The sequence below is a fragment of the Hydra vulgaris genome, chromosome 03 (assembly GCF_038396675.1).
Source record: "Hydra vulgaris chromosome 03, alternate assembly HydraT2T_AEP".
Classification (NCBI taxonomy): Eukaryota; Metazoa; Cnidaria; class Hydrozoa; order Anthoathecata; family Hydridae; genus Hydra; species Hydra vulgaris.
In genome coordinates this window covers 45,726,832-45,744,994 of record NC_088922.1, presented here as the reverse complement: position 1 = coordinate 45,744,994, position 18,163 = coordinate 45,726,832, and the positions used below count along the sequence as shown (strand labels likewise).

General features: G+C 25.7%; 2 protein-coding genes across 2 annotated transcripts; both read right to left on the bottom strand.

The window, feature by feature from the left end:
- Positions 1 to 120: 120 nt before the first annotated feature.
- Positions 121 to 687, bottom strand: LOC136078717 (uncharacterized). The gene has a single exon (XM_065794507.1). It carries the CDS (start codon positions 685 to 687, stop codon positions 121 to 123), a length of 567 nt encoding a protein of 188 aa, XP_065650579.1.
- Positions 688 to 4,636: 3,949 nt separating this feature from the next.
- On the bottom strand, positions 4,637 to 16,227 carry LOC100198144 (uncharacterized). The gene is made up of 7 exons (XM_065793405.1): positions 15,929 to 16,227; positions 8,003 to 8,484; positions 6,876 to 7,084; positions 6,551 to 6,751; positions 6,180 to 6,424; positions 5,469 to 5,647; positions 4,637 to 5,235 (listed from the first exon to the last, which is right to left on the bottom strand). The coding sequence occupies exons 1-7, from the start codon at positions 16,024 to 16,026 to the stop codon at positions 4,898 to 4,900; spliced, it is 1,752 nt and encodes a 583-aa protein (XP_065649477.1). The 5' UTR covers positions 16,027 to 16,227; the 3' UTR covers positions 4,637 to 4,897.
- Positions 16,228 to 18,163: the final 1,936 nt, after the last annotated feature.

The following is an 18,163-nucleotide window of genomic DNA, read 5'->3' as shown; positions in this document are numbered from 1 at the left end:
AACGGGTGATGCGAAAGTTATCGGACAAAATAAAAACGTCAATAACTTATTCATAAATAAAAAAACAAACTACTATTATATTTTTTTTAAATAAAGCATTTATCTTTTAATAAAAATTTATTATTTTTTATATGATAAAACACCACCATCTACAATTGATCTCAATTTTGCTCTGACGCCTTTCATATGCGACTGTAAAAAGTTTAAATCAATTTCTTGTAGTTTTAGTTTAATGCGATCAATCAAAACTTGCTTTTTTGAAGCTTGCCAATCTCCCTCGTAAACCTTCTGTGCCAAATGTCCCCAAAAATTTTCAATTGGTCGTGCTCGAGGCACATTTGGGGGATTGGATTCTTTATCAACGTAATAGACATCCAATTGGTCCATCCAATTTAGAGAATCTTTAGAATAATGAAAACTTGCTAAATCTGGCCAAAATAAATAGTTAAAGTCTCCATGATACTTGTGAATAAATGGAAGAAGACGTTTTTCTAAATATTCATTAATATAAATTGATGAATTGATCGCTACAGCCTTGGAAGTGCGAAACAATGGCTCGGACATACCACGGTCAGATATGGCTATCCACATTAATAATTTTTTTGGAAATTTCTCTTTTCCTATAAAACGAACACTTTCTGGGCATGTCTTTTTGTTGTTTGTGTAGTATCCAGAATTTCCAGGCATGTTGTCCCCTGCAAAACAAAAGTATTTTTCGTTATCGATGACTAGAAGCGATTTTGTGTTATAGAGTTGGTGAACTTGTTTCCTGCTTCTTTTCTTTGCCTTTATTTGTTGTTCTATAGTGTATTTTGGAGTCTTTCACGTTTTCTATATTTAATATTCATTTTTTTTAACTGACTACCAATTGTCGATTGATTTACACCGAATTTAATACCTATTTTTCTCTGACTGACCCCTTTTCGATTGTTGACAAGTCTCGTTAATTCGGCTTTCTTTTCTCTAGTCCAGGATGTCTGACGACCAGGGTGCTTTCTATCAGAAAACGATTGAACAGTTTCAAGTCTTTTTAGGTTATCATATATTGTACTTCGAGCAAATCCTTCCTTTTCAAAATGATTTACGATTTTTTTATATTAGGTTTATTTACAAAAAACATTTTTAGTCGCTTTCGAAAAGATTCTCGTTCAGCTGCATTTAACCTCATTTTAAATAATTGTGTTTCAAATAATAAAGTTTATATTTTGTAGAACGTTTATGCCTACGCATAAAACCAAAAAAACTAATTATTATGCTCAAATAATGAAATGAGGATTTGTCCGATAACTTCCGCATCACCCGTTAATGTGTCCAAAATGAGGTTTTGTGTATGTTGGGTTTGAAATCTTCTTCGGAGAAGGAACGATTGTTCTTATAACAGAAAATTTGATCTCCTTGCTGAAAATTGATATTATCTCTGATTGACTCCCCTTTTATACATTCATGTTCCTTTACAGGGTTACGAAGAGGGTACAATCCACAATAAGCGAATGAATTAACAATAAGTCTTCTTTTTACAACCATCTCTTCCCATACACTGCTAAAAACAAGATAGAATCGCTAGATAAAGAGATTGATGATCCATCAGAGAGTTCTTTCGATAAAGTCTCTGAACATTTTTGTTTTATTACCTTATTATAGTGTGTGTCTAGCGGTTATAAACGATTACCTCTGTGCGGAGTTAAATACACTATTTCAATGTTATCAAGGATACATAATTTGACAGCTTCTGAAGAAATATGAACTTTTATGAAAAAAGGACTTTTTGGCCATCTAAATGGAGGAAGCATTTTTCATATCAATCTTTTGTCGGTGGTTCTTGAAATGTTTTGAATAATCGATAAAAAATATCTTGTTCAATGTAATCTGATTTACTACATTTTAAAGAGGTTCCTGTTGGAAACTTGGAAATATCAGAAAGGAGTTTTCCCTTAAAGATCACAAATGGTCGTAAACTGTTCCCTGCGGCGTCTATAGTTGCTATTAAGGCCGTTAAAGTTCCTATTAACCTTTACGCTAGCTTTAAAAAATTTCTTAGTTCGTTCTTTATTAGAAGCATCCTCGCGTACTTTAGACAATCCTTCCGGAGCGCGAAGAGTCAATTTAGGATGTCTATGCTTAAAGACCAGAAACCAGACATATGGCACTAAGTGAGATTTATGCCATGTAGTAGGCAAATCTTATTGAAGTAATCAACGACAATATAATTTTTTTGCATGTAAATACGCATTATGCTTGTCAATGGAAATCCACAATTTGCCATGTAAAAAAGCTTGTTTACCAAGGTTTTTACCTGTTGCTATGTAAACACTGTTTTTTCTCTCACAGAGCTTGATTTTCGAAGTCCATTTATCTTATCATTTATCAGCGTTGATCTCGGTACTCCAAATGTTTTTGTTGCCGTTAATTTTACCGCCATCTTTAATGGTTTAATTAGTCAATTGGAGGTTGGTATGACTATAGTATTTCTTTTTCTTTGGGAGATACTTGCGTACCATCTGAAACTTAGGTAGTATAAAGCGAGTTTTAGATTTTGGCACCCTGCCAACGGCTCTTAGAGATATATTTCTTGCAGTATGTTGAAAAAAACAGTCAAATTTATTTACTTTTTTGTGTGTTTAAAATAAAGTTCTAGTTGGTTTTCGATCTAATATCCATAAACTTAAACCTCATATTCGGAGCTTTTTAAATACGTTTGATTGTGTAAAAATTCTGGATATCTTAGGATTTTTAAAATGGCGTTTTTCTTGTAATTAACTTTTTGCATATTTTTAAATTTTTCAACCAAGATAACTTTTTAACCGCTTTTTGAATTTCCTTCAAATTTTCAGCAATTGTTATTGATTGTAATAGTGGTGTGCTGAACCAAAGAAAGTTAACTTTTTCAATAACAAAACATTAAAACTTGCACTTTAGCAAGCTTTATTTATACTTTTTTGTTTTATTGATAAAATTTAATAATTTTAAAGGTGATAAAGTATAAATTGTTCATTGTATAAATTTTATTTCAGCACACTTTTTGAACATATGTAAAACTACTTATAAAGTTTGGTTTGTAGAGCATGTATGGTTCTCAAGATGTTCTTGATAAAAAAAGGTCCTTAAAGGTTTTTTGCCTAAATTTTTCTAATTCATGCGCATAATTATTTGGCAGGGCAGAAAGACATTAATTTTGTTATTTTTTGAGAAGATTTAGTCTAACACTTAAGAAAAACAAAAATATTCCCATATAATTTCAAGATTTATATTTTTTTTCTCTTAAGAGGTACTACCGCCATATGATATAATAGTTATCATTGGAAGTCTTGAAAAATAAAAAAAACTTGTCTACCCCTGAAGCCAACAAGACTTACTATCCTCTAAAAATCTTCGAAATTACTTTTGTTTTGTGATTGTATATTTGAAAGAGTTCAAGGAAAAAATCCCACCGGAAAAAATTCCCCTGAGAAAAAATCCCCCGCAATAAATAAAATTAACAAAAATATATTTCTTTGAAAATGATAGAAAATTGCCCAAACTAAAATTCTCAGTCAATGTAGCGGCACTCCTTGCATGTTCTACTTATTTGTCAGTCGATGTATGTACACTTCTAGCATGTTCTATCTAATTGTCAATCGGTGTTTGTACACTCCTTGAAAAGGCCAATTTACCCCATAATGAAAATTGGCCTTGAAAACTAGAAAATAACTTTTTTAGCTTTGGGGTATAAATTTTTAGTTCATACCAGGTAAAAAAAACGAGGGGGTGGGGGGAGGATTTAATAAGCTTATGGTGGTGGGAAAGTTTTCCAAAAATTAATAAACATCCTCTCCCCTTGTATGAAGGAGTTGTGAAAATAAAAAAAAATTAATAATCTTTACTAACTGTAGGCTTATTGATGTTCTTGTTTTGAATTGTAGCATTTTTTTGAAATTTGCACGATACGTTTAATAATATGTATTAATTTTGATTTTTTAATATAGCTTATTTTAAAATTAAATTAAAAATGCAATATTCTAATAAAAAAATAATTGAATTTACAAAAAGTTTATAACTTGACAACCTAATGAATGATAATAAATGAAAAACCGTAGTATAAAAAAATGCACATTTAGAAAGATTGAATTCTTATTCAATTTTTCTATTAGTGTTTAATGTAATTCAAAAAAGCGAAAGATTAGCGGTATTCTGTGATTGGTCGAACATTTTTATATCATAATTTAAATAAATGTATTCTTACTTTTTGCTTTTGTTTACAAAATAATATTTATATAATAATAACGCTATTAAAAATGTACAATAAACCATTGGCAACTTTCTTGTTTGCCAAATGGGTAATTCGCACTGAGCTTTAGTATACGGTACCAATTTATTACAAATATTAAAGATAACAATAAGGTAAGCTTGTAAATGCTCTTATAATTTGTGTAAATAATGAAAATTAGTTTTTTCAACTCTTTAAAATTAAATGTATGACTACCCCATTCTATATTTTTTGTTGTTTATAAAGTACCCTATGAACTTATATGCAACCGCATATGCCCACCTAAAATTTAGGTTATAAAAAAGCCTATGTAAAGGGTTCGTTCAAACTAAACTACGTTATTTTTCGAGGTGTCGCAACATTCTTGTATATCTCGAGGAATAACACAAAAAATTGTCGAAACGATACGAGATCTTGTCTACACAAACCTAATACGATAACTTATGTTTTATGTTTATATTACAATGTATATAATACTAAAAAAATGATTAAAAATTTTTAAAAATGTGTATAAAAATAATGACATTTAAAAAACATGATAAAACTTTAAAACCCAAAAATTTTTTATGAATGATGAACAAACAAAAACATTTAAAAAAATTAAAAAATCATAAAACACAAATAAAAAACTGCACAATAGCAACAGTTATCTTTTTATTTTGTCAACCAAAATGAATCCATAACTTTTTTTGATTTGTTCTGAATCCATTCCCAATACATAGCTGTCGAATTAACGACAGTAAGTTTTCCATAACCGTAATCGTTGATATGATAAACTGACCATTCTTTCGAAAACCAAACATCGGGGTCAGTACTTTTCCCAGCAGAACCGATTACGAGATGCGTAACACCATCATCTTGGCATTTATTTTTATAAACTTTGCATGTGCGTTCATAAGAGTGATAATGCGCCCATAATGCTAAATCCACTTTGTAGATATAAAGAAGATCTTCAAAAAGGCGTTGCATATTTAATGCAACAATATAGTCGTCTAAAAAAATAAATTTAACTTCAAAATATTGTATACACTGCAATATAATTAAACCAGACAAAACAAGATAAAAAACAATACAGTTAAAATACACAGAATACAAAGAACTTCAAATAATAGTATGACAAAATAATCGATAATTATCAGTTTATGTTTTTCCTAAAAACAAATGAAATGGATAATTATTGATTATTATTGACATTGGTAAATATCAAAATTATCATCTTAATCACCTGGAATTAATGCACTGCAATACATAGCTCTGTGTGCACCAACAACTACCCAAGGAGTTTTCTTGCGATCAACATTCTTCAGATCATTTTCTAACCATATATATTGTTTTGAATCTGGAGAATAATCATGCTCTGAAGATAGCATAATGTAATGAACTAAGCCATAATCATAACTGTACCTATAGTATAAGTGTTTTATCTATTTTCAATTCAAAACATAAAGAAAATTAAAAAATTTAATATTATATTTATATTAGGCATTTTTTTTAAAGAACTTTATTTATTAGGGTCTATGAAGCATTACAATACATATAATTAACTTTTTACTGTGAGATTATTTTCACATATAAATTTGTAACACAACTTTTAAATATTTAAAAAAAGCATTGATAATAATTGCCGACGTTAACGCTCATCAAAGTTCAGCAAACTAATAGCAAATAATATTTTGTTATTACCAAACTTCTGTCATTACCTCACTACTATCAATTTTATTTTCTCAGCATTACCTCAGTATTACCTCACTAATATTACTTTCATTATCTTGCCATCACTTTGATAATATCAACATATCAGATTTATTACATCAGTAACTGAGTTAATGTAGTTTATTATATCAATAACAAATCAGATGTAACTTTAGTAACAAAATGGATGTAATTCTGCAATTTTACAAAATAAATTTATTTTCAAACAAAAACAATATCTTACCACCAAATTGAGTGTCCAGTGTCTGGCATGTGAAATCGTTTAAACATTGGAACACTACACTCACCACCTGAATCTGAGTGACCATTAAACCAATCTGGACGAAAACCACCATCTCCAGGAGCACCACTAGGATCTTTCTCACCACCAGTTACATGGTCATACTCATGATTACCAATTCCAACCATATATGGTACAAGGGTAGAATAAGGCTCCACTAATTTAAACCACTGTTCCCAAATATAAGCCTATTTAATGGTTGATAATTTATAGCTTATAATTGAAATTTGAAATTGTGTATTATATTTGTCTACAGATTTGATTTATTTTATAAATATTAGTAAAATATAGAGTGTAAACAAAAAAATACATACATAACCTCTTGCATATGAGATATCACCATTGTGATAAATAAATCTTATGTCATCGTTTAAAACTTCATCATACACAAGCTTTGCTGTGGTAACAGCCTCTGGATAAGGATCAACACCCATATCGCCATAAAATATAGCTTTGTATGAAGTACTGTCCCCAGCAGGAATTGCAGTTGTAAAATTCATTATGGCGCTCATGTGCTAAAAATATATTTTTGTTCTATTTTATACAAAAATTGTATAATAATAACATCAATTATAACAACAAAATAAATTTTTAACCAGATTTGCAGCTCAAAAAAATGTAAATGATAAGGATACTTACTCCCTCTGTCCCATATGAGTAATAGTACTTTGTATTTGGATGCAGATCATATAAAAGGACATCATAGATATAGCCGGGATCTATAAACACTGATGAATTTGCTGGAGGTTCACACATATCAGATGCAGAATATGTTTGCATTGAAGATTTGTAAGAAGTTTTTTCAAGAGCTTTAGTTGTCCCATATCGAACCATTACAATTCCATTTACTGAAAGTAGAACATACTTTTTTATTTACATTATTTTTTTAAATAAAAATGAATAATTATCAGGATCATGTAGTTTTTGATTCTTCACCTGTCTATAATATAATAGTCTTTATTATTATGTAACATAATTTGTATATTATTGTTTTGTATTTCGAAAAAATCACATAATTACTTATTATTTTTGCATGTATCTAGTGATTGTTGTCTAAAAGCATTTATTTATTTTATTTGCCATATAATAATATTTACAATAAGATTTATAATATAGTATAGACAGGACTTCAAAAAGATTGTAATGACCTTTTCATTAAACCCTTTACAATATAAAGATTTACTATCCTTACAAAATGAATATTAAATATGTAACTATTAAATGTATACATAAAAAAATCAAGAAGATTTTTTGTTAAAAATTTTTTTTTAATACATTGTTTAAAAAAAAAGAATAGGTCAATTGAGATAAAAAAAATTTAAATTAGGCAGTACTATTTTATTCCAGAGAGAAAAGCCTCAATAAAATATACAAAATCATGTTTGCTTATATATATGGTCATGATATTAAACTGATCATGTATTGAGTCGAAATAGATTAAAGATAGTAATAACATCTGGTTGTAAAAAATTGCTTTAACTCTTCCATGTCATATTTAGATTAGAAAATGGCATTATTGAAATCATACAAGTATGGAAACAAATATGCTAAACATTAAAACATTATACATAAGCTAGTCAAAACTCTTATTGAGCAATTTAGAGTTTTAAAAAATATAGCAAAAAAAAAAAATTGAAACAAACTTATGCTTTTTGCATAAGTAAATAACTATTTTTAATGTAAAATATTTTTGCTAGTTTTGGTATTTGTTCAAAATTATAAAATAGTTAAAAATATTTAAATATAAAGGGAAAAAAAAAACAAACCCTCTGCTGACACCCACATAACTCTCATCTCAGTAGGATTACTTGTAAGTGCTAGATGACCTTGTAAAGGACTAAGAGGTCCACCTTGGAATGATAGCTCATTACTGATTGTTACTAATTGAGAAACGTTACCATTGCGATAATATTTAAATATGCAAGAAGTTCTCATATTATAAACAGTAACAGTCCACTTGCCAAAACCTTCACTCCACGTTGGGCTGTTATTTACATTGAAGTAATCCAGGTAATGTGTTGAAATATCATCAGAAGGGCAATAAAAAGCTACAAAGTCTTTTTCAGTTGAATTATTAACTCTTAACCATTCTATTGTAACACTACCTCCGTTTTCAATAACACTTGGAGAAACTTTGAGGGAAGCACCAGCATCAGATTGTAGAATCTTATTAATAAATGGCTTTGCGAGAGCATTTTCATAATCAGGTGATGATCGATCAATATATCTGTTATTTTCATCCGTTTTTCTGAAATAATTTAAAATATAAATAATTTAAAAACAACTCATAACTAAAAGAATCTGACCTATTAACAAACAATACCTTAAAAAATTATGAAAACAATGTCACAACTTTTTGTGATAGAAACAACAAAAATGCAAAAATTTTAAACTGTTAGTAAAAAAAATGTGCCATTTATTACATCAAAAGTATTTACCCTTTGGAACACATTTCTAAAATAATGCTGAAAGAACAAAAAAACAAAGATGAAGTTAAAATTGCAGCATTACTTAAAAACAAGAAAACATTGTTCGTTTATACTTTAGAGTTCTATGCTTTTAAAACAAAGTTTCAGAAAACCATCTTATTGTTTTTTTGTTTTTGTTTAACTATAAATAACTGTAGACTTACTTATGTAAAGTTTGTCACATATCCATAATTGCTACCTAAAAAACTTAATAAAATATTCACACATCCAAAAATTTGATTTTTAAAGAGTCAGTATACAAATTTAGCAATTTAAGAATTGACAGATTATTAGTTTTTACATATTTCCACTTTAGAGGGCAAAGGTGCTCCACCAAAGGTGACATCCATAATGTTAAAAATTTCAGGAGAACTGAAAAAAGTTTCAGAATTCAGTATAAATCATTCTGTAAAAAATCTTACCCTAACTCTAACCTTTGTCAAATCCAATTCTAGTACTCGTAGCTGATGACCACAACATAATGGTGACCACAACATAATGGTGACCACAACATAATGGTGACCACAACATAATGGTGACCACAACATAATGGTGACCACAACATAATGGTGACCACAATATAATGGTGACCACAACATAATGGTGACCACAACATAATGGTTTCATTTTGACCAATATTGGAGATGGCATCTTTACTCTCAGCATGTTAAGGCAATTATATAGTTATGCTAATTTGCTTATTTTCAAAAATTTCACTAAGATACAATTCAGCAAGTAATTATGGAGTCCTCAAAATGGCTGCAGCTAAACTTTATTAGTTCAATTAAAGTTGTTTAGCTCTGTGTTTAAATTTGAATATATTTTTGTATCTGTTTATTTTATTTTATTTTTTTGTATATTTGTTTTAATTCTGTGTTAAAAAGAAAAAATAATAACAAAAAATTAAAATTCTTAATCTTCTAAAATTAATAAATTATTTTACTATAAGATTAAAATCTAAAAGCTTTACGAACTTCAGTTCATCTTAAACATCATTTGTTTTTAACTTTTTAATTTAACAGTTTTTGTATATAAATAAGTTATAATTTAATAATTTCTAATTCATAAACAGACTTGATAACAAGACATTTCCAACCAAGTTCAATCCCCACCAAGTCCCTGGTAGTACCACACTCAACTTATTTACCTGCGCAGCAGCCTTGTTAAACAAGGTCGGTTTCCGAGTTTAAGAATTGAAAGAGGGTTGTAACCATGATAAAGTAGCCTCCTCAACTGTAGCGGCAGAGAAGAACATTTAAAAAAAAATTGTCTAGTTTTTGCTCAAACCAGATTGTAAGTAAAATATAAACTATGAATTTAATGACAACATTCTATGTGAATATATTAACAAAATGAATAAATTTAAAAAAAAACGAGACTCATATTAAAAAAAAAAAAAACATTGGTTGTTCACCTTTGAAACTAGTAGCTTATAAAGACAGTGTTAGCTATGCAAAAAGAAAGATGAATAAAATCCACACTGAATCAAAAATATAATACCTTTTTAAGATTTCTTCCAGATTTAACAAAGGATAAAAAATCAAAAGAGCTTGTTGCAGAAGAATCAAAGTAAATAAAGGAATTTATTTAAGCAAAGCTTGATATTTCTTCAAAACTACAAAAACTAAAATGTCTGACTTTGGTTCTTGAGAGTTGGAATAATCATCAAATTCCAATAACAATGATGAACAATCAGCGTTCATTGATATTGTTATACTTTTAATCAAATATGACAATATTTGATTAAAAAAATTTAATCAAATATTGTCATACTTGATTAAAAATTTTTTTAAATATGTGTATTTGTTTTTGACTAAAATGTATTTGTAGTTCCATAAACTATTTGGTAGATTGATGTTTTTTGGGGAAAAACCAAGAAATTCTTTGTTTTTTTGTTGTTGTTGTAACAAATAGCGCTTTTTAATTGTAACATTAAAATAATTTAAAATTTATTTTAAATTTAAGTGATATTTGTTAAAAGACATGTTTTCGTTGTTCTATTTAATATACCATTTTATCAATGTTGTCTTCTAGTTTACCAACATTTATCTATTGTCAAGTTCATTAGTTGTTTACCAAAAAGTTTTTGTAACTGAACTTCAAGTATTTCATATAAAGTTAAATATAAAAAGTAAAAATACAATAAAAAAAATTAGTTCTTTCATTTTCCTGGTAAAATATAGTAACAATGTAAGTTACAAAAAGTCTCTTTTTTTTTGCTTTTTTAAGGTACAAATGTTTTTGAAATACAAACTACTTTAATTAAATTTTTTCTTAAAATTACAAACAAATGTATTATTTGATAGGATGAATAACTAGTAAATCAAAAAAAAATTCTTTTTTCAAATCCATGCTTTATGCAAGCAGAATTCTATTGGGCCTAGAAATTCTTTTTTTGTTATCTTTTGTAGAAGGAAAAATTACTGTTTTTTTTTTTTTTAATTTAAAAATTACTGTTTTTACTAAATTTTTGTTTTTTAACTTAATAACTTAAGACTTATTACTTAATAACTTAAAACAATAGGTTTTGAATCGCTGCGCTTTAATGTCTTCGAAACTGCAAATAATTTGCAAGTCAACGATTTTTGTGACGTAATACGCAATTCATATCAAATAAATAAAATGTATGGGAAAATACAAATTAAATTTTTGTTAACTTAATTAACTTTTTTTGGTCAAATTTTTCCATTTCCTTGTATTGTCATCGAAAATGATTAAGTGTGCAAAATTTGAGCAAAATTGGTTGAGAAAAAAGCTTTCAAAAATTGATTTCAAATTTTGTGGCACACAAACATATATATATATATATATATATATATATATATATATATATATATATAAATATATATATATATATATATATATATATATATATATATATATATATATATATATATATATATATATATATATATATATATATATATATATATATATATATATATATATATATATATATATATAGAAAGTAACCTTATATAAAGCATGGAAAAATTAAGAACAAATGTAATAATACAATGAATGAAAATTATTTAATTAAAAAATTAAAGTATAAATAAAGTTAATTAAAGTTAATCTTGAGTTTAAAATTAAATAAATTAAAATTAATTATATTAACCTAAAGCACAAACAGTTTTTATTTAAGTTTCTAATTGAAAAACAGTGATTACAAATATTTAAATTCAATTTGGGAATCTAGAATTAAGGTATTTGCATTTGATCAAATGTATTTGACCACAACACTACATTTGACAGAGTTTAAAAATTAGCAAGCCTACCATATATAGAATTTGAAACAATACATCTTAAAATGCTAATTTTACATATTGACCAATCTAAAATCAATTTTCTAGATATGTGAAATGATTTTATTAGATTTTTTTAAGTAGTCATTATGGTTAAATGGGACAATAAAAAAATCAATGTCAATGTTTTACAAAAGCCAAGAGTTGTATATAATTAAAAAAAGAGAAGATTTTTAAAAATTCTGTTTTTAAAAAAAGAGAGCTTCAAATTATGAACAAAATTATGCTTTTGATACTGAAGTATTTTTTGGAAAAAATAAGAAATTTTAAATAACTGCATCTCATGAACCACAAAAAGTTTTATAATGAAATTTTAAGAACTTGCTTTTCTCATTTATATAAAATGGCCCACCAATTATGATCAGAATCTGAGTTGATCCATGATGAAACCCTAATATTTGTAGAACATTTGGCATGAAATGATCCTATATTTAACTTACAGAAGAAAAAAAAATTTATTTAAATTTTAATAGTAGGTATGGGTAGGAGGAGCTCGTCTTAGAGTAGTAATCTCTTTAGTACTAGTAACACAACAAATAAGTTCTAATGTAAAATAGTATTTTTTTTAAAAAGTAACCAATAGTAAAAACTCTTCTGTAATGTAATGTCATATTTGAATAAAAAATTACATTATGGAAACTTGTTTAAACCACACAACTGTGGAAACATGGACATTTAACTTTAAAAAAGAATTATGAAAAATATTAAACACAGCCTGGATTAAAATAAGTGAATAAATGATTAAATTAACAAGGGCCCCTGTTTTTCATGCTTTTGTGTAAAAACACAAGAAATATATGGGAATATTAATATTGAAAGGGATTAATAATAGTGGAATAGTAATAGTGATACACTATTGTAATATATAAAAAAAACTATAATGGCATTTTTATGGATGGCTACCTCAAACTTTTAATTCATTCAAACAAAGTAAAAAAAACAAACTATTAAAATCATATATTTATTTTTTTCAAATATTAGTTACCATTAATTACAAATTTACCTGTTTCATCAGGTTATAATTATAATTTAAGAATAAATTAAATATTTTAATAATGCACAATATATTTTATACAAATATATTTTTTTAAATTTTATGGTTAATAAATTATTTGATCAAGTGATTCATTTTCATTTACAATTCAAATCAAAATGACACAGTTGAACAATCAAACAAAGACATGTTTTACACTGAACACAAAATCAAAAACAAAGCAAGCAGAACATATTTTTAAGTTAAAAATATAAACTAGTTTTAAATAAGACTTTGAATATAATTTTTTGTAATATAATTGATGTGGCTACACTATACCACAACCAATTTTTTAACATGTTATATAATTTAAGTTTTTTAAGACAGTATAATAACTATAAAAATTAAACACATAAAAATTCAGTAGCAAAAAAAAAATCGAACTAATGTTGTTGAGGAATAATATATATACACATACATGCATACAAACAAATAAAATTATATATATATATATATATATATATATATATATATATATATATATATATATATATATATATATATAAACATATTTCGAAATTGTAACATTATTTAAACAAGTTTCAAAATTAAATAGAAATGTTAAAGACTATAGTATTTAAACAAACATGTTTACACAAAAAAAATTTTTTTTTTATAAAAGTCATCAAAGAAATTAAAAAAAAAAAATATTAGCACAAACAGTCAAAGTTAATCTTTTATATTTCAAAGAGTTTTTCAACTTTATTAATTAAAAAATATAAAATGTACATATAACATATAAAGTTGAGTTTCATAAAAATTGAAAAAAAAACAAAAAAAATACAAAAATGGAAATAAATTTCGAAAAATTAAAATTTTACACTGATTTCCTTAACTCAAACACTTCAATAGAAGTTATAATTTAATTCACTGAAATATTATAAAAATATAATTGACTGGTTTTTAAATCATCTCAAAGTCAAAGTATTATAAAAATAATTGTACTAAATTCTTCAACAAAGATATATTCCTTTGAGTATTAAGTTATATTTAAAATGACACTAAACCAATTATTTAAACGAGATACTGGTCACCATTTTGGTATATTTAATCATAGGGTATGAGTGTCTTTCAATTTCAACTATTTGATACATAGGCTTTAGCAAACTTTCTTCATGTACTCGTTTAACACCAAATCGTAAAGGTTGCCGCCTCACTGAACCTTTATACAGTGGAATTTGAAATGATGATGTAGCAGGCATTTTAAAAAGTATATGATTTATGTATTTCCCACAAATCAAGAATTGGTGTAAAAATTTTTCATTTGAAAATGTAAAAATGTTGTTATGCAAATAACATGAATTTTGGTGAATTGCATTAAGTGAACCTTGAAAAGTTCTTATTGAAATGTTCAAATCATTAAGAATGTCTATGGATAGCAGTACAACTATATCTTTCATATAACTGTCAACTTCACTTTATATGATTCTGTATTTGCTTGAGGTGATCCCAGTAAGTATACAAAAACTAATGTAAAATAATAAATTAACCAACAAGCGAAATAAAAGTATAACAATCTGCTTTGTTGCTAATAATTTAGTAAACTTTTTACTAAAAATTTCAAATAGACAAAAAAATGTCTTAAACAAAAAAAGAAATTGTCAAGAAATCAGCTCAGATTCATCAATCTCCAGCATGAAAATAAACTTTCCATTTTAGATGTATCTAGTTGCACACTTATTTTAATTATTAAAAAATGAAAAATGCAAGCATCTCAATAATTCATTTGATATGTGAATAAACCTCATTATGTAAGCTTTTATGTTGCGATTTCACAGCAACTCTTTGGTTTTATTTTAAGTGTAAGACTTTATGAAGACATTTTGTTGAAAAGAAAATTTAATTATTAAAAGCAAACAAAATGAGCTTTGCACATTAAAATTTATTAAAAAAAATTAGGCTCATTATATATTTATAAAACAAATAGATTAAGTAAAAGGATTGTGCTGTATAATTATTATTTTACAAAATTGTTAGTAATACAAGCTATTGTGCTAGTATTGTGAAATAGTAGTAGTAGTAGTAGTAGTAGTAGTAGTAGTAGTAGTAGTAGTAGTAGTAGTAGTAGTAGTAGTAGTAGTAGTAGTAGTAGTAGTAGTAGCATATTTTTATATATACTAATACAAAAGATACATTAGTAAAAAACACTATATTTCACTTTGTGAAATATATATATATATATATATATATATATATATATATATATATATATATATATATATATATATATATAACTTTTAAAAAAATAATTTTCTATTATTAAAATGTTTTAATTGATTAATATAACATAATAATAAATTAATAAACTTCTCAAAAACAGTACTCAATGTTTTTTAAAAATAGACTTTTTTTACCAATATATCATTTTGTAGAAGGGAAGACCACTTATCAAATTTTTTTGTCCAAAATAAACTGATGAGTGACACTAATGGCCTAGACAATATGCAAGTAGTTTCTCTATTTCCAGAAACAAATCCAAAAAATTTCAAAGGCCGTAAAAACATATTTAAAATTAAGAAGTAAAATAGTTTAAAGTTGATTTGGAAAACAGTAAAGTAGTATAAAGTTCACTTTATATTTGATAATTAAATATCTGGTTGCTCCTAGCTTGTAATAACATGTTATTGTAAAATAACATATATATTTATAAAATATTTTATAGAAAATGTAAAGAGACTATGTTTGTATTAACAAATAAAAAACTTTTTAGCTACATATTATATAAAAACGTGAAAAAAAGTTAAAATATTAAAGCAATTTGTTTAAAAATAATTTGGATGTGTATATACGCGGGTGTGTCTGTGAATGTGTGTGCGTGTATGTTTAGCTGTGTTAGCCCAAGTTTCAGTTAGGGTTTATAAACAATTTTTTTTTTCAAAAACTTACCTGAAGTAAGTTTGAATTACATTGGGATCTTTTCCATAAAGCTTGCAGTAGGTAATAGAAAAGATAGAAATAAATGCAAAAAAAGTGAAGAGTCCCATTACATCAAATGATATTATACCCTATAATATATAAAAAACATTTATATTGTGATTTGTGATTTATCTGAAAATTTATAGATGCGTATTTACATCATGTGACTGACGCGATTTTTAGCCAAAAAAAGATTGGCTGATGTCATCTACGTGCTGTTCGGATGTTGGATGAACAAATAAAAACATAAACAAAGAAAAACTTAACCCATTTTGAAAATATTTGGTAATTTAAACTTTTTTTTCCGCCGATTTTATTTTAGGGTTATTTTAGAATTATTATACATTTTTAGAGACTAGAAGTCAAGCTCTTTAGATATAAATATTATTGTTAAATTTTATATAATTCCTAAATATTTTTTTATTAAAACAATAGACACACACAAATATTACACGCGAAATACTGAAAACTTTAACTTGCACACTTCCTTTTTCAACGCTATTAAATATGACAAGCGCTCTATAAAACATCAATGTAGTTCTCACTAGAACCAAATAATACCATTTATAAAAAAAAATATTTTAACTAAATATCTTATTATTACCAACATTCTTTTCAATCCAAACCGAATTAAGAAATTTTTATTTGAGTATATATTTAATGAATATTAATTTTATCTTTTATTATTATTGCTTTTTTTACATTACTGTATTTATAAAACTATTATTACTTTTATTTTATACTGTCTTTTTTAACTCTACTAATATTACTATTATCATTAATTTATCTTTGTTTTTTAAATCTTATGAATATTATTTATAATGATAGTGATTCAATTGTAGTTATAGTTTCATGGTTATTGTCCTAATTTTTACAATTGTTATGTTTATTATAATAATTTATGTCATAGTTATAAACTTTACTATAATTATTTTTACCATTTTTTTTATCATTAGTTATAATTTTTAGTAAAGTTATCATGATATAGTTACTATTTGTTTTTTTATTCACATTATTATTAATATTATTATTTTTATTATATTATTATTGCAATTATTAATATCATCTTTATTTATCAGTGCTTTATTTTCCTTTTTTTTTTTTTTCTTATTTATAATTCTTTCTATGTTTTTTTTTTGTTGTTTTTTTTTTTTTTTTTTTTTTTAGGTGCCACTCCATTGACTAGTTTTTAACTATATGAGTGACACCTAACCTTATTTATGTGAGTTTATAAAATATCATTGTAAATTTTCATATTTTATGGTTAAATAAATAGATAATATATATATATATATATATATATATATATATATATATATATATATATATATATATATATATATATATATATATATATATATATATATATATATAACAAAGTATCATATTTTGACTAAAAATTAGAATTGATTAATTTGGAGTGTACTGTTTGTTGTTTAGGCATAATTTATTTTGAAAAGAATAACTTTAATATTTTATTTAACGCACATCTTATTAGAGTTAAAATAAATTCACGCACAAAAAATTATACTCAGCTAAAAAAACATTTTTTTTTAACGTCAACAAGTTACCCTACCATTTTAAATTTCAAAAACTTGAGTGCCTGATGTTTAGAGCCTAAACTAAAGTAACTCTAAATATAATAATATTGAGTAGTTTTTCTTTCTTTAGCTTCATGCTACAATAGTTATAAGCAACGCTATATCAAATATACCCAGATCGATTTTATTTGCGTTTAAAAGTTGATAGATAAGTAACAACTTTATCAACAAGACGTTTAAACTTTAATAAAAATTATTTATTTTTATTGACTTTCAAACGGTATATATTTTATGTTAAAATATGCGACCGGAATTAAAATATTTTTAATAAAAACAAGTCTGTCTAGTTCAACCACGGACGCACGAAAAATATTAACGACATGGAAACAACTGGAGCCTATGGAATTTTTAATTGCTTATAGTAGGAAAAGAAATATTGTTATTAATTTTATATGTTAATATAATAATTAGATATATGTTAATATAATAAAAAAATAATTAACCATCTAATTAAATGTTTGGTTAGTTAAACATCAATTCCATCATGTTTGGTTAAATAAGCTTCTACTCAAAACTTTTTTAAATAACAAAAGAAGTAGACAATATAGCCATAAAAATTGGTATGAAAAACTCTCCAAAGAATGAAATCGTCAACTTTTTATAA

Excerpts from the sequence above, each read along its gene's own strand:
- LOC100198144 (XM_065793405.1), bottom strand. The coding sequence starts at position 16,026 with ATGGGACTCTTCACTTTTTTTGCATTTATTTCTATCTTTTCTATTACC. Across the intron at positions 8,485-15,928 it reads GTAATTCAAACTTACTTCAG|AAAAACGGATGAAAATAACA; the intron begins GTAAGTTTTTGA and ends AAATTATTTCAG. Across the intron at positions 5,236-5,468 it reads TTGCAGTGCATTAATTCCAG|ACGACTATATTGTTGCATTA; the intron begins GTGATTAAGATG and ends TTATTTTTTTAG.
- LOC136078717 (XM_065794507.1), bottom strand. The coding sequence starts at position 687 with ATGCCTGGAAATTCTGGATACTACACAAACAACAAAAAGACATGCCCA.